The 23,147-nt window shown below is 59.7% G+C and overlaps 2 protein-coding genes across 2 annotated transcripts in view; one reads left to right on the top strand and one right to left on the bottom strand.

Moving 5' to 3' along the window:
• LOC142076290 (antigen WC1.1-like) overlaps positions 1 to 23,147 on the bottom strand; it is a 143,291-nt gene that overhangs the window by 82,889 nt on the left and 37,255 nt on the right. The window lies entirely within an intron of this gene.
• Positions 14,777 to 17,793, top strand: LOC142076261 (antigen WC1.1-like). The gene is made up of 6 exons (XM_075138629.1): positions 14,777 to 15,131; positions 15,218 to 15,532; positions 15,810 to 16,124; positions 16,568 to 16,630; positions 16,719 to 16,837; positions 17,773 to 17,793. Exons 1-6 carry the CDS (start codon positions 14,777 to 14,779, stop codon positions 17,791 to 17,793), a joined length of 1,188 nt encoding a protein of 395 aa, XP_074994730.1.

Below are 23,147 nucleotides of genomic sequence, written 5' to 3'. Positions count from 1 at the left end.
CAAACCTCTTACGAGGGGTGGACTACCTGGCTGCATAAAAGACGAATATCAAGAGACTTAACTGGTATTTTAGGTACAGGGTGAGGGGTCCTAAATAGCATTGACGCAGAGGTAATAATGAATAAATTGGCTGCCTCTACTACCGAGCTGACAAAATTACACCAGCCTTTACGATCTTCCCTATTGGCTCTGGGAACCCATCAGTGGCTACTGTCAAAAGTGTTACCTGATTGGGAAAGAATAAACAGAGGAGACCATGAGATAATCATGAACTCACTCGGTGGGCTCCAAAATAATGTTTCTCTAGCTCTCAGCTGTATTCAGGCACAATTGTGGATGCAATCAGTAACTGCTTCAGTCCTAAGAGAGGGTGAAGAGGGAATCTTCCCCACTGAAATTCGGAACATAATTTGGGACAACGCAAATGACTTCGAAAACAAATTTCAGTCTTAATGGAACTTAGTGAATTTTACTTATGATCCTGCTACAAACACAGTTGAGGCTTTTGTATTAACTATTAGCAAAGCTACAGTATATATGATCCACCCTATTATAGTGTTAGGACTGAATCACAAGACTCTACTTTACCCTTTTGAACATAGGGCAGGGGCTCGAAAAACAGGGAATGAGTGGCAGACTGTAAATTTAGAATCTTGCATTGTACGAGAACAACAAGAGTTCATTTGTGAGAATAATGCTATCGATACGCAAGATATTTGTCTTGACACTGATCAGAAAGTTTGTCATTTTGAAATTCACCCCAATGCTGACCTTAAAACCATATTAATATACACTGCAAAGGTTGCGTATGTTTGAGAACTACTTGTAGTTTTATATCTGTAGAGGGCACGAAGGTAGACACTAAAAATCACTCAAATTTTTGCATTTGCAATTTTACTAAAATCATTGGATGTGACTTTAATTATATAGCTCCAGTCATATCCCATCAGGTTCTTAGATCTAATTATAGATGTATAGATTACTGTGCTCCCTCAGTAAGTTTGCAGACGAGACCGAGCTGGGCGGGAGTGTTGATCTGCTGGAGGGTGGGAAGGCTCTGCAGAGGGACCTGGACAGGCTGTATCGATGGGCTGAGGCCAACTGTATGAGGTTCAACAAGGCCAAGTGCCGGGTCCTGCACTTGGGCCACAACAACCCCAGGCAACGCTACAGGCTTGGGGAAGAGTGGCTGGAAAGCTGCCCGGAGGAAAAGGACCTGGGGGTGCTGATCGACAGCGGCTGAACATGAGCCGGCAGTGTGCGCAGGTGGCCAAGAAGGCCAACGGCATCCTGGCCTGTATCAGGAATAGTGTGGCCAGCAGGAGCAGGGAGGTGATCGTGCCCCTGTACTGGGCACTGGTGAGGCCGCACCTCGAATCCTGTGTTCAGTTTTGGGCCCCTCACTACAAGAAGGACATGGAGGTGCTGGAGCGTGTCCAGAGGAGGGCAACGAAGCTGGGGAAGGGCCTGGAGCACAAGTCTGATGAGGAGTGGCTGAGGGAACTGGGGTTGTTTAGACTGGAGAAGAGGAGGCTGAGGGGAGACCTCATGGCGCTCTACAACTCCCTGAAAGGAGGTTGTAGCGAGGTGGGTGTTGGTCTCTTCTGCCAAGTAACAAGTGACAGGAGAGAGGAAATGGCCTCAAGTGGCGGCAAGGGAGGTTTAGTTTGGACAATAGGAGAAATTTCTTTACTGAAAGAGTGGTCAGGCCTTGGAACAGGCTGCCCAGGGAAGTGGTTGAGGCACCATCCCTGGAAGTATTTAAAAGACGTGTAGATGAGGCGCTTAGGGACATGGTGTAGTGGGTACGGTGGTGTTGCGCTGATGGTTGGACTCGATGACCTTAGATGTCTTTTCCAACCTTAATAATTCTATGATTCTATGATTCTATGATTCTATGATATACACAAACCCCACAGGCCATGGAACAGAAAGGGACAGGACACTCCAAACACCGTGGCTCAGGGCCAAGACACGTGCAGAACACCAGCAAACCCCACAGGTCATGGAACAGACAGGGACAGGACACCCAAAAACACGTGGGCCACAGCTAGGACACTGGCAGGACACTCACAAACCGCACAGGTCATGGACCAGACAAAGAAAGGGCACCCCATACCCCATGGGTCAGAGCCACGACATGGGCTGGACAAGCCCAAAAGCCACAGCTCATGGACCAGACAGGGACAGGGAACCCAAAACCCCGTGGCTCAGGGCCAGGACATGGGCAGGACAGCCCCAAACCCCAGAGGTCATGAACCAGACAGGAACAGGGCACCCCGAACCCCATGACTCAGGCGCAAGACACGTGCAGGACACCCCCAAACCCCATGGGTCAGCGCAAGGACACTGGCAGGCTATCCCCAAACAGCAAAGGCCATGGACCAGAAAGGGACAGGAAACCCCAAACCCCGAAGCTCAGGACCAAGACACGTGCAAAAAACCTCCGAAACCCCACAGGTCATGGAACAGACAGGGACAGGACACCCCAACACACGTGGGTCGCACCTAGGACACTGGCAGGACACTCCCAAACCCCACAGGTCATGGAACACAAAGAAAGGGCACCCCAAACCCGATGGGTCAGAGCCACAACATGGGCTGGACAAGCCCAAACCCCACAGGTCATGGACCAGACAGGGACAGGGAACCCAAAACCCCGTGGCTCAGGGCCAGGACATGGGCATAATGTCCCTATAACCCAAAGATCATGGACCAGACATGGACCCGGAACCCAAAACCCCGTGGCTCAGGAGCAAGACACGTGAAGGACACCCCAAACCCCGTGACTCAGGCGCAAGACACGTGCAGGACACCCCCAAACCCCACAGGTCATGGACCAGAAAGGGCCAGGACACCCAAAACCCCATGGGTCAGTGCAAGGACACTGGCAGGATATCCCCAAACAGCAAAGGCCATGGACCAGAAAGGGAAAGGAAACCCCAAAACCCAGAGGCTCAGGACTAAGACGCGTGCAGGATACCTACGAAACCCCACAGGTCATGGAACAGACAGGGACAGGACACCCCAACACACGTGAGTCGCAGCTAAGACACTGGCAGGACACTCCCAAACCCCACAGTTCATGGAACACACAAAGAAAGGGCACCCCAAACCCCAAGGGTAAGAGCCACGACATGGGCTGGACAAGCCCAAAACCCACAGGTCATGGACCAGACAGGGACAGGGAACCCAAAACCCCGTGGCTCAGGGCCAGGACATGGACAGAACATCCCCAAACCCCAGAGGTCATGAACCAGACAGGGACAGGCCACCCCAAACCCCGTGACTCAGGCGCAAGACACCTGCAGGACACCCCTAAACCCCACAGGTCATGGACCAGAAAGGGACAGGACAGCCAAAACCCCATGGGTCAGCGCAAGGACACTGGCAGGCTATCCCCAAACAGCAAAGGCCATGGACCAGAAAGGGACAGGAAACCCCAAACCCCGAGGCTCGGGGCCAAGACACGTGCAGGATACCTCCAAAACCCTACAGGTCATGGAACAGACAGGGACAGGACAACCCAACACACGTGAGTCGCAGCTAGGACACTGGCAGGACACTCCCAAACCCCACAGGTCATGGACCAGACAGAGAAAGGGCACCTCAAACCCCATGGGTCAGAGCCATGACATGGGCTGGACAAGCCCAAAACCCACAGCTCATGGACCAGACAAGGACTGGGAACCCAAAACCCCGTGGCTCAGGGCCAGGACATGGACAGAACATCCCCATACCCCAAAGGTCATGAACCAGACAGGGACCCGGAACCCCAAATCCCATGGCTCAGGGCCAGGACATGGGCAGGACATCCCCAAACCCCAGAGGTCATGGACCAGAAAGGGACAGGGCACACCAAACCGCGAGGCTCAGGGCCAAGACATGTGCAGGACACCTCCGAAACCCCACAGGTCATGGAACAGACAGGGACAGGACACCCCAACACACGTGGGTCGCAGCTAGGACACTGGCAGGACACTCCCAAACCCCAGAGTTCATGGACCAGACATAGAAATGGCACCCCAAACCCCATGGGTCAGAGCCACGACATGGGCTGGACAAGCCCAAAACCCACAGGTCATGGACCAGAGAGGGACAGGGAAATCCAAATCCTGTGGGTTAGGGCCAGGACATAGTCTGGACACCCCCAAACCAAACAGGTCATGGACCAGAGAGGGACCCTGAACCCCCAACCCCGTGGCTCAGGGCTGGGACATGGGCAGGACATCCCCAAATCCCTCAGGTCATGGACCAGACAGGGACCTAGAAACCCAAACCACGTGGGCCAGGACAATGGTATGGGCAGGACACCCCCAAAGCCCACAGGTCATGGACCAGACAGGGACGGGCAACCCCAATACCGTGAGTAACGACCACGATGGGGACAGGACAATTCAACACACCAGAGGTCATGAATCATACAGGGACACGGGACCCCAAACCCCATGGGTCAGAGCCAGGACACGTGCAGGACACCCCCAAAGCCCACAGGTCATGGAACAGACAGGGACAGGACACCCCAAAACAAGTGGGTCACAGCTAGGACACTGACAGGATACTCCCAAACCCCAGAGGTCATGGACCAGACAAAGAAAGGGCACCCCAAACCACATGGGTCAGAGCCATGACATGGGCTGGACAAGCCCAAAACCCACAGGTCATGGACCAGACAGGGACAGGACACCCCAAAATAAGTTGGTCACAGCTAGGACACTGGCAGGACACTCCCAAACCCCAGAGGTCATGGACCAGAAAAAGAAAGAGCACCGCAAATCCCATGGCTCAGGGCCAGGACATGGGCAGAACATCCCCAAACCCCAGAGGTCATGAACCAGACAGGGTCAGGGCACCCCAAACCCCGTGACTCAGGCGCAAGACAAGTGCAGGACACCCCCAAACCCCACAGGTCATGGAACAGACAGGGACAGGACACCCCAAACCCTGTGGGTCAGGACAAGGATATGGGCAGGACTGCCCCAAACCTCACAGGTCATGGACCAGACAGGGACGGGCCACCCCAAACCCCGTGTGTAAGGGCCACGATGGGGACAGGACACTTCAACACACCACAGGTCATGAACCAGACAGGGACAGGGCATCCAAAACCCCGTGGCTGAGGGCTAAGATACGTGCAGGAATTCCGCAAACCCCACAGGCCATGGACCAGAAAGGGACAGGGCATCCCAAACCCCGTGGCTCAGGGCCAAGACACGTACAGGACACCCAAAACCCCACAGGTCATGGTCTAGACAGGCACAGGACACCCCAAACAACATGGGTCAGCGCAAGGACACTGGCAGGACACTCCCAAACCCCATAGGCCATGGACCAGACAAAGAAAGGGCAGCCCAAACCCGATGGGTCAGAGCCACAACATGGGCTGGACAAGCCCAAAACCCACAGCTCATGGACCAGATAAGGACAGGGAACCCAAAACCCCGTGACTCAGGGCTGGGACATGGGCAGGACATCCCCAAATCCCAAAGATCATGGACCAGACAGGGACCCGGAACCCCAAACCCCGTGGCTCAGGCGCAAGACACATGCAGGACACCGCAAACCCCATGACTTAGGCGCAAGACACGTGCAGGACACCCCCAAACCCCACAGGTCATGGACCAGACAGGGACAGGACACCCAAAACCCCATGGCTCAGCGCAAGGACACTGGCAGGATACCCCCAAACAGCAAAGGCCATGGACCAGAAAGGGACAGGAAACCCCAAACCCCGAGGCTCAGGGCCAAGACATGTGCAGGACACATTCGAAACCCCACAGGTCATGGAACAGACAGGGACAGGACAACCCAACACACGTGACTCGCACCTAGGACACTGGCAGGACACTCCCAAACCCCACAGGTCATGGACCATACATAGAAAGGGCACCCCAAACCCCATGGGTCAGAGCCACGACATGGGCTGGACAAGCCCGAAAACCACAGGTCATGGACCAGACAGGGACAGGTCACCCCAAACAACATGGCTCAGCGCAAGGCCAATGGCAGGATATCCCCAAAACCCACAGGCCATGGCACAGAAAGGGACAGGACACGCCAAAACACGTGAGTTACAGCAAGGACACTGGCAGGACACTCCCAAACCCCACAGGTTATGGACAGTCAGAGAAAGGGCACCCGAAAACATGTGGTTCACAGCTCGGGCACTGGCAAGACGTCCCCAAACCCCAAGGTCATGGACAGACATAGAAAGGGCACCACAAACGCCATGGGTCGGAGCCACGACATGGGCTGGACAAGCCCAAAACCCACAGGTCAAGGACCAGAGAGGGACAGGGAACCCAAAACCCTGTGGGTTAGGGCCAGGACATGGTCTGGACACCCCCAAACCAAACAGGTCATGGACCAGACAGGGACCCGGGACCCTCAACCCCGTGGCTCAGGGCTGGGACATGGGCAGGACACCCCCAAACCCCACAGGTCATGGACCAGACAGGGACAGGGCATCCAAAACCCCGTGGCTGAGGGCCAAGATACGTGCAGGACACGCCCAAACACCACAGGCCATGGACCAGAAAGGACAGGGCATCCCAAACCCCGTGGCTCAGGGCCAAGACATGTGCAGGACACCCAAAACCCCACAGGTCATGGTCTAGACAGGCACAGGACACTCCAAACAACATGGGTCAGCGCAAGGACACTAGCAGGACACACCCAAACCCCACAGGCCATGGACCAGACAAAGAAAGGGCACCCTAACCCGATGGGTCAGAGCCACGACATGGGCTGGACAAGCCCAAAACCCACAGGTCATGGACCAGAGAAGGACAGGGAACACAAAACCCCGAGGCTCAGGGCCAGGACATGGGCAGGACTTCCCCAAACCCCAAAGATCTTGGACCAGACAGGCTAACGGAATCACAAACCCCAAGGTTCAGGGCAAGGATATGGGCAGGACAACCCCAAACCTCACAGGTCATGGACCAGACAGGGACGGGCCACCCCAAACCCCGTGCGTAAGGGCCACGATGGGGACAGGACACTTCAACACACCACAGGTCATGAACCAGACAGGGACAGGACACCTCAAACAACATGGCTCAGCGCACGGGCACTGGCAGAATATCCCCAAACCCCACAGGCCATGGAACAGACAGGGACAGGACACCCCAACTCACGTGGGTCGCAGCTAGGACACTGGCAGGACACACCCAAACCCCACAGGTCATGGACCAGACAAAGCAAGGGCAACCCAAACCCCATGGGTCAGAACCACGACATGGGCTGGACACTCCCAAACCCCACAGGTCATGGACCAGACAAAGGGGACCAGAACCAGAGAGCGACAGGAAAACCCAAACCCTGTGAGTTAGGGCCAGGACATGGGCTGGACACCCCCAAACTCCACAGGTCATGGAACAGACCTGTGGAAGCCCTGTCTGCGAACGTGGAAAACCAGGACAAAATGCTAACTTCAGAAGAATATGTGCGTGGGGACAATATGGAAAAGAGCCAAAGGGAATCCCCCAAAAAATCACGTGAGCCAGACAAACCAGCCAATGAGCCCATGAACTCCAAACTGGATTTCGAGGTGCCAAAGAGAGAGGAAGGGTGCTGGTGGGGAACTCCCTTTCCCCGTGGTTGTGGGGGATCTGACAGCTACCTGTAAGACCCCTGTGGGGTGCAGGTGGGGGCTATATAGGTCTCCTTGTCCTTAGGTTGATGACCTGATTGCATGTTTCAAAAAGCTCTGGCTGACTGAGTGAGGGGAGAAGTCAGGAGGGTGCTGGCACTTGCCCACGTCCACCTGAGCCACGCCAGCCAAACCCAGTATGCTGTGTGCGTGTCATGCCAAGGGATGGGGAAGGGAGTGGTGGTGGTGGATGTAAATGTACTGAATAATGTAAGACCTGAGCAGGATGCACACGGTATGGAATAAGGGGTGGAGGTTGTACTGGGTCTGGCTGGGATGAAGTGAATTTTCTTGTTAGCAGCCCCTCTGGTGCCGTGCTTTGCCTTGGTGGCCCAAACAGCTCTGATAACACACTGACATCGTAGCTATTGCTGAGCAGCACTTGCCCAGCGTCAAGGCCTGCTCTGTTTCTCCCTCTGCCCCAACAGTGAGGGGGCTGGGGGTGGCAAGAGGCTGGGAGGGGACAAAGCCAGCACAGCTGACCCCCAAGTGACCAAAGGGATATTCCACACCACGTGATGTCATGGTCAGCAATAAAACTGGGGAGGAGGGTGTGTTCTTTGAAGTGGCCTTTACTCAGAGACTGGCTGGGCATTGATCTCCTGCTGTGAGCGATTGATTCTGCACTTATTAAACTGTCTTTATCTCAAGCCATGAGATTCTTTTTTTCTCGTTTTTTTTCTTCCAGTTCCCTCCTCCATCCCACTGGTGGGGAGTGAGCAAGTGACTGGGTGGGGTCTGCCACATGGGGCCACTCCACCACATGGGCACATAGCAAATAGGTTGGTATGTGCTTGTGAGGTCCCTGGTGCCTAAGTAGATCATAGGCCGAGAGCTGGCACATGGCTTGTGTAAGTGGTTGTGACATTACTGATACCTGAGTAGCTGATAGGCCAAGAGTAGGCACGTAGCTTGTGAGGTCACTTGTACCTTCACATCTCGTAGGTGAGTAGGTAGCAAATCGGTGGCTTTGTGGTGGTCAGGTCACTGATGCCTGAGTAGATGATAGGCAAGAGGGAGGCACATGGCTTGGGTATGTACTTGTGATGTCACTCTTGGCTGAATAGCTGATAGGCCAGGACCAGGTGCATGGCCTTTCTAGGTGCTTGTGAGGTCACCGGAGGCTGAGGCCCTCAACAGCAAGTACACGGCAAATGGGTGTACATGTTCTTGTGAGGTCCCTGGTGCCTGAGGAGCTGATAGGGCAGGAGCAGACATCTGGCATTGTACTGGTTTTGGCTGGGACACAATTAACTTTCTATTTAGTGAAACAGTGAGCGCGCGACTGTATGGGACTTAGCTGCTGGCCGGGGTTAAACCACGACAGGTACGTGTAGGTTGTTTTGAGGTCACTGGTGCCTGAGGAGCTGATAGGGCAGGAGTAGGCCCATGGCTTGTGTCTGTGCTTATGAGTTCACTCATGCCTGAGTAGCTCACAGGCCGGGAGTAGGCCCATGGCATGTGGAGGTGCTTATAATGTCATTGCTGCCTGAGGAGCTGATAGGGCAGGAGCAGGCCCGTAGTTTCTGTAGGTGGTATGAGGTCATTGGTGCCTGAATAGCCCATAGGCCAGGAGCAGGCCAATATGAGAGGCAGATGCTATGACGTCATCTGTGGCTGAGTAGCAGATAGGCCAGGGGCTGTGTAGGAGCTTGTGTTGTCACTGGTGCCTGAGTAGCTGATAGGCCAGGAGCTGGCACATAGCTTGTGTAGGTGCTTCTGATGTCACCAGAATAATATTTAGGCCATGCCCAAATGCGGCCTTTTGGAAGAACCAAGGTCAGCAGAAGTCCGTGCGCCGCGCACACGTGTGACAGCGTAACTCATACACACGGTGTCGGCAGTAGGAGGGTGTGAGGTCACCACCAGTATAACTCATGGGCACGCAGCAGTGGCAGGAGGAGGGTGGCAGCAGCCGTGGCACCGATGGCACCCCGTGGCTGTGGGGCTCGGTGCAGAACGGCCGTGTGCTGCCACAAGGGCATCCCGGGGGATGGGAGCTGCCCGGCCCGGTGTCTGCGAGGCCGAAGGAGCAGCCCCTGCAGCCCTGGCTGGAGCAGTCGGGGTGGGGGTGGCTCGGGGGCACCCCAGGGCTGTGCCCGGGCACGGTGCCACGAGGAAACCACAGACTTCCTGCCTGGGCGCTGCGCGGGGAGCGCGGCGAGCGCCGTGAGGCCACGTGGGCTGTGGTTTGTGCACCTGCAGGCTGCGGCTCCCGATGCGCCGGCGGGGAATAACGGCCCCGTGGTGACACGCTGAGAGCCAGGGATGTGTCTGAGCCTCTGGGCTGTTCGTCTGCTGCCAGGGCAGGGACGTGTCCCAGCGCTGGCTCCTGGGAGGGGTCTTCCATGGGCTCTCCAGGGAAGGAAGGGGGAGCCAGCACTGCTGGGGTGAGGTTCTGGCCTGGGCTAAGGCCCATTCGCAGCTGCTGCTGCCAGCAGAGGGGGGTCTGTAGCAGGGGCAGGGGCTGTTTCCTTCCCTTCCTGACACAGACCCTGCTGCAATCCCAGCCCTCGGGTCCCCCTGGCACGGGGACGGCTGGACTCTCTCACCTTGGGCTCTTGGATGGGCCTGGCGTAGGAGATGCTCAGTGCTCCGGGTCAACACAAGAGGGTTCCAGGGGTGAAAACCCCATTTCCCCCCCAACAACCTGCCCTGTCCTGTGACGGCCCCCCACCACAGTGACGTGACACCTGCAGCAGAGCCGTCTCTCATATATGGTCACGAACGGCGCTGGAGAAGTTCATTGGAGGGCTGGGCTGTGTCGGAGGGGAGATAGCTCCCGATAATGTCTAAAAAGGTCCTGCTGCTTTGATTGGCTCCTCCTGCAGCTGGGCTGGGATCTGCAGAGATATATTGCCCTCCTGTCATCATTGGCCCCAGGAGGCCCCAGGAGCTGAGGCAGGGAGCGTGGCGCAGCAGGGATGTGCTGGCAGGGCAGGAGGCTCAGGATGGGCACAGAGGGACTCCTGTGCCCTCAGATGCTCTGGTTGCTCCTCTGGGTACAGCTGTGCAGCGGTAAGTGCCCATTCCCTTGTCCCACAGCCCAGGGCCAGCGGGCGCCAGCATGGTCATAGGATCTGTCTGGGAATGGGTTTCTTTGAGGTGCTACTGAGCTGAGGGTCAGAAGGTGCTCGAGTCCATGGACCCTGTGCCTGCCTGTCTGGGTGGGAGAGAGAATCTCCTTTTCCAGGGCTCCGGCGTTTAGGGCAGCCTGTGCCTGGCTGGATTCATAGACGCTCGTAGACACCCTTTTGGGACCCTCTCTTCCCCAGCCGGTGGTGGCCTCTGGAGCCGGTGGTGGCCCAGCTGGCGATGGCAGCACGCAGAGATGCCCAGGGCACTGTCAACCTCTGGGGTGCCCCGGAGGGTCTGTGTGCTGCTCCCTGCCTCCCGGTTCCAGGGGAGCCCTGACCCCATGAGGGCAGTTTGTGCCCCGAAGAGAGAAGGGGACGGGGACATCTGCGTCGAGAGACATCCTTCCTGGGGGGCCTGGCCCAGCGCAGGGGCTGGGCTGACAGCAGGGGCAAGGAGGGGCTGTGGGTGGGGAGATCATTGGAATCGTCTCGGTGGGAGCTCGGAAAGCCCTGGGGGTGGGGGTGGGTTTGGATGGTGCGGGGGCAGGTGGTTTGCATGGGAAGCCGGCCTGGGTACACGGGGCTGTTCAGGGGAAGAGGGGTGGGCTGGGGAAGAGCGGGTGCCCTGTGCAGGGCTGGGCACAGTGTGGAGGTGTGCGTGGGCAGGGGGTAGGTGGCCGTTGGGGTGGGCAAAGGTGCCTTGTGTGGTGGGATGGTTAATGACCCAGCAGGGCCAGAACTGCACACTCCCAGCCTTGTGCAGCGCGTGGGGATAGAAGGGACCCCCGCACTGCACTGGGACAGCCTGGAGGGGAGAGGGCCCCCACTCTGGTATCTCGGACATGGCCAGGGCGTTCCCCCAGACCTGCAGAGCTGGGCCTTGGCACTCTCCTGACTGGTCCCATGTTGGTGTTTGAAGGTGCTGCAGAGGTGAGGCTGGTGGATGGCGGCAGGCGCTGTGCTGGGAGAGTGGAGGTGAAACACAGGGGCAAGTGGGGGACCGTGTGTGGTGACTACTGGAGCATGAACGATGCGGCAGTGGTTTGTAAGCAGCTGGGCTGTGGGTCTGCTGTTGGAGCTCCTCAGTACGGACACTTTGGGCAAGGATCTGGCCCCATTTGGATGGATGATGTTGGCTGTAATGGCACCGAATCTGCCCTGTCTGACTGCCCACATAGAGGATGGGGTAAACATAACTGTGGTCGTAGACGTGACGCTGGAGTGACATGTTCAGGTAAGAGAACAACCTGTTGCTCACCTTTGGGGATGTGATGGGGGAAGGGACCTTGGCTGTGCCCTCAGGGAGCACCAAATGAGCACCGGAACATTGCCCAATGTGGCCGGGCACACTGCCGAGCTGGGGCTGTCATTGCTGGTGTTCCCAGTCCCTGGGAAAGCCCAGAGGGAGCCCACCCCAGGGTGAACTAACCCTGCCACAGTGCCTCAGCCCCTCTTCAGTCAGTGTCTTGGGCTGCAGATGGATCCTCCATCCCTGCCCCGGGGTGTCCACTGATCTCCACTGATCTCTACCCATTCTGCCACTTCCCAGCCAACAATGCTGAGGGTCCCTGTGCTGGAGAAACCAGGGGGCACTTGCGTGGCACTCCACCCCTTGGAGGAATGGCATGAGATGCTGGTCCCCCTGGGTCATTCCCCTTCACAGGCATGAGTACCTCAGCTGAATCCAAAGGGCTTTTCAGAGGGCGTGAGCGCTGGGCCCTGGGAGAGGAACAGGGTGGCACAGAGCCCTTGGCTGCCTGTCCCCAGGGCTCGGCTGTGTGGTCCAGCACTGCGAGGCTTAGGAGCTTGGCAGCTGCTTGACTCTGGCTGCTCCCTTCTGCATCACCACGTGCCCAGGCTGGTCCTGGGACATCCCTGGGGCTGTGACAGCCCCACGGGGACACGGCCCCATGCAGGCAGCGCTGACCTGCTGCCCAACCTCTCCTGCCTTCCCATGGCTCCCCACACTGCCCCACGAAACAGAGGCTTTGGCAGCACTTACTGACTCTCATCTGTGCCTGCTGTTACCCTCTGAGCCAGTGCGAGCCGAGGGGGCATGCAGGTCTCCTGCCCCTCTGCCTGGCCGTTGGCTTGGGACCTGTGCACCTCCAGGCAGAGCACTGTGTGCCTAGCTGAGGACGTGCCCTCCGAGCAGGCATCGGAGAGGTCTGGACAGGCACCAGCCATGGGAACAGCTGCACCATTTCTGTGCTCTGTGACATCTCCCCCTAACAGGAACCTCCCAACACCCGGAACAGCCCTGGGAGCAGGGTGCATTTCTGGCTGCATCAGGGTGATGGTCCTGCCTGGTCCCAAGCTCTGCAGAGGCTGAGCAGGCTGCAGCAGTCATTACCATCTGGGCCAGTTCTCCCAGACCTGATCTGCGCACCCCACTGCAGTGCTGGGGGGACCACGCCGGGCAGCACAGGGCACCTTGTGCCGCAGCAGATTGTATGAGCGGTGCCTGGTGCTGTGACAGACACAGACCCTCTAGTGCTGTGATGGTGTAGAGAAGGGGTGCTGGGGGGCCTGGACGTGTTTGTGTCACCAACAGTCCCCCAACAGCTTCCTCTGGGATGCGCAATGGGTAATTTGGTCACAGCTTGCTTGGAGGTGATGTGGGAAAGTGGGCATTTAACTGCCAGAGAGCTCTCAGTTGTTTTGGTTTTTCCAGGATTTTTCCGGCTGGTGGAAGGGAAGAGCCGCTGCTCAGGACGTGTGGAGGTCCATGACGGGGACCAGTGGAAAACTGTCTGTGATTCCCACTTTGGTGCCAAAGCTGCTGGTGTGGTCTGCAGGGAGTTGCAGTGCGGTGTGGCCCTGCCTGTGGCTGGGCCAGCTCCCTTTGAAGAAGGGGTGGGTCCCATCTGGGCCGGAGAGCTGCAGTGTGTGGGGAATGAATCCCTCCTCGCCTCCTGCCCCAGGGGGTCCCCCAGGGACCAGCCCTGCACCCACATGAACAGCGCTGTTGTCACCTGCACACGTAAGGACTCAGGGTGGGGTGCTGAACCCCAGGGTGGGAAACAGAGCAAGGACCGTGCTGGGCCGGGCACGAGGACAGAAGGGGTGATGGGTTGTCTGCAGCATGAAAAGAGTGCAGAAGGAGAAGAAAGGCATGCTGTCCCGCTGGCCGCTCCGCCAGCTACCAAGGGTACAAGAGCACCGGTCCACCCTCAGTTCTCCTCCTCTGTCCCCAGAGTACACAGGGTTCAGGCTGGTGAACGGCAGCACGGCGTGTGTGGGGAGAGTGGAGGTCCAGGTTTTGGGGACCTGGGGCACCCTCTGTGCCTCCCGCTGGCATCTCTCGGATGCCCACGTTCTCTGTCGTCAACTCAACTGCGGGTTTGCTGAGTCCATTCCTGGAGGAGGGCATTTTGGGAGAGGAATCGGACCTGTCTGGAGAGACTCATTCCACTGTGACGGGACTGAAGCCCACCTGGGACAGTGCCCAGGGATCACCCTGGGGGCCTCACCCTGCTCCCATGGGAACAACGCCGCTGTCATTTGCTCAGGTGAGTGCTGGGAAAATGCTGCATTAACTCCATTTGCCCTTTGTGTGCAACATGGCCACCCAAAGCAGGACTCCCAGAGGAGCCCCAGGCTGAATTTCTCCCTGGAGAAACCCTTGCTTCCCCAGGAGCCTTCTGGAGGGCTTTGCCTGCTCAGACTGACTGCTCTACCGTGGGAGAGCTGAGGGCTGAACGGATACAGGCATCTGCCCCCAGGGCAGCGCCACTGCCAGGCCTGGCCTCCTGGCTTTTCCTACTGTGGGATGAATCCAGGATGGGGCTGCGGGGCTGTGCTCCACCCTCTGGCTGCAGACAACCACATCCCACCTCCACAGAGCGCCCTGCAGAGCTTCATCCCACCACCCAGGCAGGAGCTCCTGGGTGCCTCAGCAGCAGCAGAGCTGGGTGTGAGCTGCAGAGCGGGCCCATGCTTTGCCCTCACTTCTCGTCAGCCCAAGGCCCAATCTTGTCCTGTTTGGTCGGAGAATTCCCCCTCACCCTGCTCCTGAAGGGTGCCGTGCTCCCCAGTGCCGCCAATGGCCGTGGCATCTCTGCTCTCCGCAGGGTCAGCCGGCTTTGCATCCCTGCGGCTGGTGGGTGGAGGGAGCCGGTGCGACGGGCGAGTGGAGATCTTCCAGCGCGGGACTTGGGGCAGAGTCCTGGATGACCAGTGGGATGTGCAGGAGGCCAACGTGGTGTGCCGGCAGCTGCAGTGCGGACAGGCAGAGACAGCCTACAACCCCCCAAAGCCTGAGCGAGGGACGGGCCCCGTAGGGCTGCGAGGGGTCCGGTGCGCAGGGCATGAGACCAACCTGAGCCTCTGCAACACCTCCCTGCCCGAGAGTGCGTTGGCAGCAGGGGTTGCGGAGGACGTGGGAGTCATTTGCCGGGGTGAGCGGCACTGCCCGGGTCCCCCAGATGATGGGGTGGGTGGGCAGCCAGCCCCTGGCAGCAACTGGGGTTTCTCCCCACTGCAGGGAGCCGGCAGGTCCGGCTGGTGAACGGGGCCGGGCGCTGCGCCGGGAGAGTGGAGATCTACTACCAGGGCAGCTGGGGGACTGTCTGCGATGATGGCTGGGACCTCTCTGATGCTGCCGTCGTTTGCCAGCAGCTGGGCTGTGGAGGGGCGGTGGAGGCGGCCGGCTCCGCTCGGTTCGGGGAAGGCTCTGGGCAGATCTGGATGGGTGCCGTGAATTGCTCCGGGGCCGAAGCTGCTCTCTGGGACTGCCCTGCCGGGCCCTGGGGGCAGCACGACTGTGGGCACAAAGAGGACGCGGGAGTCATCTGCTCAGGTCTGTGCTGGGTGGTGTGGTGGGAGCCTGGTTCCCGGGGAGGCCAGGACATGGGGAGAGCCACGCATGGCCAAGGCTGTCCCTGGCTGCCTCTAAGCTCCTGCCCGAGCCTGTCCTGCGGACCCTCAGTCCCCCTCAGGGACCTCCCTCTGCCCCTGGGTGCAAGGGGGACGTGCTGGCCGTGCCCCTGCCTGGCTGAGGGCCTGGCGAGCGCAGAGGCGTCCCCTCTCCCACAGCCCCAGACCAGCCTCTTCCCCCTTGCTGCCTTTCCTCCCAGAGTTCATGGCCCTCAGGCTGGAGAACAGCGACGGCTGCTCCGGGCGCCTGCAGGTTTTCTACAACGGGACGTGGGGGAGCATTTGCTCCAACTCGATGACTCTCGATACGGTGTCGCTGGCATGCAAGGAGCTGGGCTGCGGGGACGGAGGATCCCTGGAAACACGCCTGCCCTACGGCAGGGTGTCTGGCCCTGCGTGGCTGGATAATGTGCAGTGTGGGGAGAAAACCAGCTCCTTCTGGCAGTGTCCCTCCACTCCCTGGGACCCGCAGTCATGCGAAGACCTGCGAGACGAGATCCACATCACCTGCAAAGGTAACTCTGAGCCACTCGGGCACCAGTGTCACCCCAGCTCCTGCTCCCCGCTGCCACAAAGGCAGAGAAAGAGCTTGGAGGGGCTTTTCCTTTCCATGTCACCCCGGTGGCACAAATGTCACCACAGCCACACACATCCAGCAGCAGTTGCCACCCAGGTTGCCAGCAGCGCCTGGCGGAGGCAGAGGCATCCCCAGATGAGGTCTCAGAAGAGACCAGACAGGGCTCAGAAGAGCCTCCCCTCCACAGACACACTACTGCTGCTCTGTGAACCAGGGACCTTTAGGGGCTGAGCAATCAGGGTCCCCCCAGGCCTGCGCATGCCCGCTGAATGACCGGGGTTCAGTTGCTGCCGTGACAAAGATGGTACGGGGAGGCACAAGCAGAGCTCAACCTCGCTCTCTTCTGCACCATCCCCTTCACTACAGTGTTTCTCTCTTCAGGGGGCCGCCCAGAAATGTCCCCGGCCCCATTGGCCCCGTGCCCCAACTCCACGAGCTGCACAGGTATTGAGCTGCTCCCCTGTGCACCCTTCTTGTCTGGCAGGGCTCTGCGGGCTGTCTCAGTGCCTTGGGAGGTCTTTGCTTTCTCCAGACAGGGAGAAGATTCGCGCCATGGGAGGCGAGGATGGGTGCTCAGGCAGAGTGGAGGTCTGGCACCGTGGCTCCTGGGGGACGGTGTGCGACGACTCCTGGGACATGCGGGATGCCAAGGTGGCGTGCAGGCAGCTGGGCTGTGGCCCCGCGCTGTCTGCCCTGAAGGAGGCTGCATTTGGGATGGGGCACGGTCCCATCTGGCTGGAGCAGGTGGAGTGCCAGGGGACGGAGCCGTCCCTGCAGGACTGCTGGGCCCGGCCCGGGGATGGCGGTGCTTGCCGGCATAAGGAAGACGCGGCCGTACGCTGCTCAGGTGAGCGGCAGGGCTGGGACCCCTTGCTCGGGTATTGGCAGGGAGCTGGGGAAGACCTTTCGCCCACTTGGTGCTGGCATGGCCCCTGACCTGCCAAGAGCACGAAGGTTCCTGCAGAGTGCAGGAGCCTGGTGCCAGGTGGGGAGCAGCCGTGGTGGGACTGGGTGTCTTCCGGCCACTGCCCATGGGGTCCTGCAGCCCCAGGGCTATGCCCTGGGCTGCCTGTGCCATCCTGCCTGCTGCCCAGAGCAGCGGCGCTGGACCCTGTCCTGACCTCCCTTTCTAGCACTACCGGAGGGGCAATTTGGGTGGGATGTGCCAGGGACATCTACAGACACACACACAGTGTGTTGGGGAGGAGGCTCCCCAGTACCCACACCCCCACCCTCTCAGCCCAGCTCTCCTTTTCCTCCTCTGCAGCTACACCCAGGACAACAGCATCCCCACCCCGAGCAGGTAATTTGTCCTCCCGCTGGGGCTGGGTATCCCCGGGGCCAGGCTGTGCCCCACTGCTGGATGGAAGGGGCTCCTTGCTGGGGTGTGAAACTCCCAGGAGGAGGCACTGGGGTGGTGGTGGGGGTTGGGGAGGGTTTTAATTTACTCAGCAGGGTGGAAGCTTCCCCATCACTCACCCCTGGGGCTCTGCACCCCCTGCTGCCATGTGTGATGGGAGTCAGAATGGGGCTGCCCCCACCTCTCCAGGCCTGGTGCTGCCCCTTCCATGTTCTCGCCCATGCAGATCCCACCCGGGGCCGTTTGAGCAGCAGCGGGAGAGTCTCAGTGCCCGTCATCATCTGCATCATCCTGGGGGCCCTCCTCTGCCTGCTCCTGGCCTTCCTGGCCGGGCAAGTGCTCCGTGCCAGGGCTGGGCGCAGAGGTGGGTCCTTCCACAGCGGTGCCAGGGGGAGTAGCCTGCTGGAAGGGCTGTGGGGTGCTGCGGGCTGTCAGGCACAGGCAGGGCTGGGGGGATGAGGCTGTGTGCTGCCATCTGCCTCATGCACCACCCCACTGACTGCCTGGCTGTGGGGCACGAGCAGCAAAGGGTGGAGAGAGCCCAGAGGCGGGGGGAGCTCGCGATGGGGCGAGCAGGGAAATGGCAGAGTGGGGATGGCCAAGGCTGGCAGCGCTCTGGGTAGTGCTGGAGGGGGCTCTGGGGCAAGGGAGAGAACAGGAGGAGCGTGAGGCAGTAGGGCCCATCTCCGTGGTGTCAGGCCCCCAGGCTGTCCCTCTGCCCAGCCCTGCCCACCACCCGGCAGGACAGGGGCCCTGCTATAGACCCGTGGGGCAGATAGGGGGCAGCTCCAGGTGGAGAGGAGACATGGGAGCTGCTCCGGGGTCAGGCAAGGGAGGCAGGACCCAGGGGCCAGAGGGGCATGAGCGCTGTCTCCGAAAGGATGATGCAAGGGTGACGCTGCCCCAGATAATCTCCACAGCAACGTTGCCCTCACTGGGGATGTGCCTGGACGGCACAGTTGGGCTGTGCTGTCGGACCAGTCCTGGGCTGGCCAAAGGAACAGGTTTGGGGGAGCAGAGTGGGATCCCATCCCCCTCTGCCTTTCCCTGGGCCAGCCCTGTCTCTGTCCACAGGCTCCAGGAGAGCTCAGGAGCTCTTCCCCGAGGCCGTGTATGAGGAGATCAGTTACAGCCCAGCGTGGGAGAAGCAGGAAAGGTTTGGTCGCTCAGGTGGGTGGGGGTCCTCCCTGAGCAGGAGGCACATCTGCAGGACCCTTTCCCCTGGCCCCAACCAGGGCTGATCCCCTGAAGCCCCCCAGCCCATGGTTCCTGCAGTGCTGGGGCCATGTGGTCTGTGGGGAGAGCATCGAGGTCCTGGGCCCGGGAGAGGAGCTTCCCCCAACCAGCTGGACAGCCCCTCTCTTCCTGCCCCTGCACCCAATGTGGCACCCGAGGAGCGAGGGAAGGGGCTGTCCTAGGGCAGCTCTGGGAGCAGCTTTGAGACAGTGTTTGTCCCAGGGGAGCAGGGTCAATTCCCAGCCTTCCTCCCCATGCAGCCCCAGCTCTGTGGGTCCCCCTTCCCCCGCAGTGCTGACCATGCGGCAGGGCAGTGGGGCTCACTCCCTGACCCCCGCTGTGCATCTCTCCAGACTCCTATTCAGAGGAATCCCCGAGCCAGCTGCAGCCCTACCCTGGGAACACCGAGGAGGAGGATGGTCTGGGATCAGCACCAGGTAACGGAGGCAGGAAGGGGTTGATCTCCCTGCAGACATGTGATAGACAGCGGTGTCACTGAGCGTCACCGTCAGAGATGGGGAGGACATGGTGCTGCCAACAGCATTGTCTCAGCCCTCTGTCCCTGCTCGTCCTCCCCTCCTCTGCTCTGCAGGACCTATCTTCTCCCTGTCACCAGCTCCCCTCTCCTTTCAGATGTTCTTGTCCTGCCCGGAGGTGACCCAGCAGATGGCTATGATGATGCCAGGGAGGTTTCTGACTCTGGCGATGATGCTGCCCCTGGGCAGGGAGCTTGGGAAATGCCCAGGGCACCAGAGGAGGGAGCAGGGCCCAAGGATGCTCTGGGAGGTGAGAGGAAAAGAGCGCGCTGCTGGTTCCTGGGGTGCCATCCCTGGTGCCACCCAAGTCTCTACCGTACTGACACCCAAACCCCCTGGGAAGGGGGAACCTGACCCAGGAGTTTTCCTTGGAGAGACTGGGCGTGGGAGAAGGAGCTGAATGTGGTGAGGAGCAGGGAGGAAGGTGATGTACAGACCCCATGGGACGAACTGCAGTGTCCTGCCTTGCTGCTTGCAGGGGGTAGCCTGTGCTCCCGGAGAAGTGACGGGGTCCCTGGAGCTGAAGGAGACACCTCATCCCTGACCCTGGGGAGCATGGGCTATGACGATGCTGAAGAGGTGTCTCTGGCACATCCCCGTGAGGACACAAAGGCTGTGACACCAGAGCTTGCTACGCAACCGTCCCTGAGCCCCAGGCCAGCAGAGCCCATCTCTGCTGTGCCGCTGGGTGCCGCCAGGAGGGAGGAGAGGTCTGTGCAGCTGGGAGAGCTGTGAGCTGTGAAACATCTCCCGGTGCCATGGGCAGCAGAAACCGCCTGGTGTTTCCTCTATCTTTATTCCCATTTTTACACGGTGCATCCATATTTGTTCTTATGAAAAGTCTGTGAGGACTTTGACCCAGAGCTGGTGCTGGCGGGCCCAGGTGTCGGGTTGTCTCCCTGAGTCTGATGAGGGGGCGCAGAGAAGAAGGACACGGTGGTAGGGAAGGGGCGCGTCTCAGGGACAGCAGGCTTGGGGTCAGGCTGTGGGGCTGCGAGAGCCCATGGTCCCTGGGGAATAATCCTGCTGACAGAGGCATTTCCATCCTGCTGCCCACAGCCAGTTTCTAGTCCAAGTGTCTCTCTGATGGTCCCGTGATGCACCCCAGCGGGAGCACCCATTTCCTCACCCTTGGCTTTCCAGCTCCTCTTTCCCCCAGGCCCTGCCCGGGCCATGCTGGTCCCACAGTGCAGAGGCCATAACAGAGCTGCCGTGTCAGGGTAAGCCCTGGGCTGTGGCCCCACACAAGTGAGCCCGAAGGTGGCCGCAGTGCCCTGAACACCCCAGCCAGCCCCAGGGGACCTCACGGCCCATGGATTAACTCCCACAATGGTTAAGAGGCAGCTCTGCTCCCCACTGCCCCAGCACAGGGTGCAGAGCCACTTTCTGGGACACACGGGGCTGGGATTCCCTCTCCTCATGCTCTGCCAGTGCCCCACTTTCCATGAGCTGTTCCTGCTGCCTTGGGCCCTCGCAGAGCCCGAGCGCTCTTGTCACAGCCACAGAGCTGCCTTCTTCCTGAGCAGGGGCTGTAAGGCCCCACAGCAGCCCTGAGACCCCCTTCCCCTGCTCCCCTCCAGCCCCCACCCTTGTCCTCCTGCTGCCTCACCAGAGGCGTCCGTTTGGGTTTGTGTCGGGGCAGCACTCGTGTGCAGGTACAGGAGGGATGGGAGCAGGGGGCTTGGGGGCACCTTTCCCTCAGCACTGTTGGAGGGCCAGGAGGATGGAGAAAGGATCCCCATGAGACACGTGCAGCAGCCAAAAGCCATGGCCTAGCCCCTGGCCTGGAGAAGGGCCCATCCAGGAGGACGCTCATGCGGGAACGTTTCCGTGGCAGAGGAGATTTTGTGTCCCTCCCCTAAAAGAGGTGCTGCTGGGAGCTGAGCCAGGGTCCCTCTCCCTTGGCCAGGGCTTTCACCAGCCCCAGTGCCCATGGGCAGAAAACCCTCTTACACAGGAGTCAGGCGGGGAGAAGGCTTTGCACTTGGGCAGGACCTGGAGCCCAAAGTGCCCTCCCTCTCCCGCTGGTGGGTCTGCACACCCTCTGGCTCCTCCCTGAAAGGCTCCTCTGCTGCAGGCTGGAAGGTGCGTTGGCTCCCTGTGGGAGCTGCTGCAGCTCAGGACTGCTGCAAACAGCAGGGTCTGGCCCTGGAGGAGGAGAGGGCAGGAGGCAGCTCTTGCCAACATCCTCTCCCACTTCATGATTGCCCCGTTCCCTGCTGGGAGCTACTCCACCCCTGGGGTCACCCTGGGGGGATCTGGAGGAAGCCCAGGCTCCCACATCCCTCTGCTCCATACCCTGGAACCTTTTTGCTGGCAGCCCCTATGGCAGAGCAGCGTGCCCAGGGTGAGACTCCCACGGTGATGGGTGACATACATGGGCACTGCAAACCCAGCCTACTTCCCCTGGAAAACTCCCACTAGGGTAAGCTCCAGCCCTGCATCTCGGAGAAATACGGTATAAAAGTGAAGTAAAGAAGAAGAGGGGAGTGTTCTCTTCTGAACGCAGGACGGTGGGGGCCTATGGGCAGCATGGACATTGACCTGCAGACTCAAGGTGGCCCAAGTGGGGACCGGGGAGAAGAGCCCAGTGCCTGTCCTGTGCCACCTCTCCACCAGCTCTGCCCTCCCACAAGTGTAATATTTCTCCCTTGCTCTGGCACCTGGAAAAGGTTTGCCTCCTATTCCTCGTGGAGATAAGCCACAGGCCTGGGTGTGCTTGGGGGGCAGCACACCTGAGCAGAAAGAGCCTGTTTCATGGCATTTTGGGACCTGAACAGTCTGGCCCTGCAGGCTGGGTCCATTCTCTGCAGCAAAGCAGGATTGTCACTGTGCCCCAGACCTGTGGTTCCTCCTGCAGCTCCCGAGGGGGAACTGAGGGTGGTCACAGGGAGACCAACCCTCAGCACTGCTGCCCCACGCCAGGCAGAGCACGGCTGTGGACAGGCCTGTGCCTCCCTGATCCCACCGGCACAGCGTCGACAGAGACACCAAACACCCCAGGAACCCACCAGTCCCACCTCTGCAGGGCTGTGCCTGACCTCAGCAGTTCCAGGTTCCCTGAGCTGAGGCTCTGCTCAAGCCAGCGGTGATGGTGGAAGAAGGACCTGGAGACAGGCTCAGGGTAAGAAATGTCATTCCTCCAGCTGGGAGTCCCACAGCCCTGCCCAGGCTTGTCCAACTCAGATGCCCCTACCTGCTGGCACAGAGGGGTGCTTCCCATGTGGTATGGGATCTCCACCTGGAGACAATCTCAGACCCTTACCCCTGGAAAGCCACCAGGGCAGAGTGGCCCTGGTCCCAGAGGACACCTGGGCTGGACCAGCACCCTCACACCACATCTCTCGGTGCAGCCAGAAACGATTGTAGTGTGCTGCTGACATCTGTCCCCTCCCTGGGTCTCCCCACAAGCACACTCTGCTGCCAAGCATTGTCCCTGGGCAGCGGGTGGGGTGGGTCTGTGGCGCAGGGCAGTACCCTGAGCTCAGGTCCAGCACAGCTTCTCCTCCAGGAGAGGACTCAGCAGGGCACACAGCCCTCCCACAGCCCTCCTCACCTCACAGCCAAGCCCTGGGTGGGCAGGAGGACCAGTGCCCAGCTCCAGCCCACACCTGCCTGAGGCTGGGGAGTCAGGGCAAAAGCACCCCTGGAGATGCTGGGGGTTGAATCCAGGACCTTCCACATGCGAAGCAGGCGCTCTGCCACTGAGCTACATCCCCTTGACACCAGCCAGCGGCAGAGACACCCTCCTCCCGTGACGTGTCTATGACAGCACAGCCCTGTTGTCCCCTGGGTGCCCAGGGACCCTCTGCAGAAAACAGCACTCGAA

Source organism: Calonectris borealis, unplaced genomic scaffold, assembly GCF_964195595.1.
Source record: "Calonectris borealis unplaced genomic scaffold, bCalBor7.hap1.2 HAP1_SCAFFOLD_40, whole genome shotgun sequence".
Taxonomy (NCBI): Eukaryota; Metazoa; Chordata; class Aves; order Procellariiformes; family Procellariidae; genus Calonectris; species Calonectris borealis.
The sequence above is the reverse complement of the archived record's forward strand: the minus strand, read 5'-3'. Positions and strand labels throughout refer to the sequence as shown.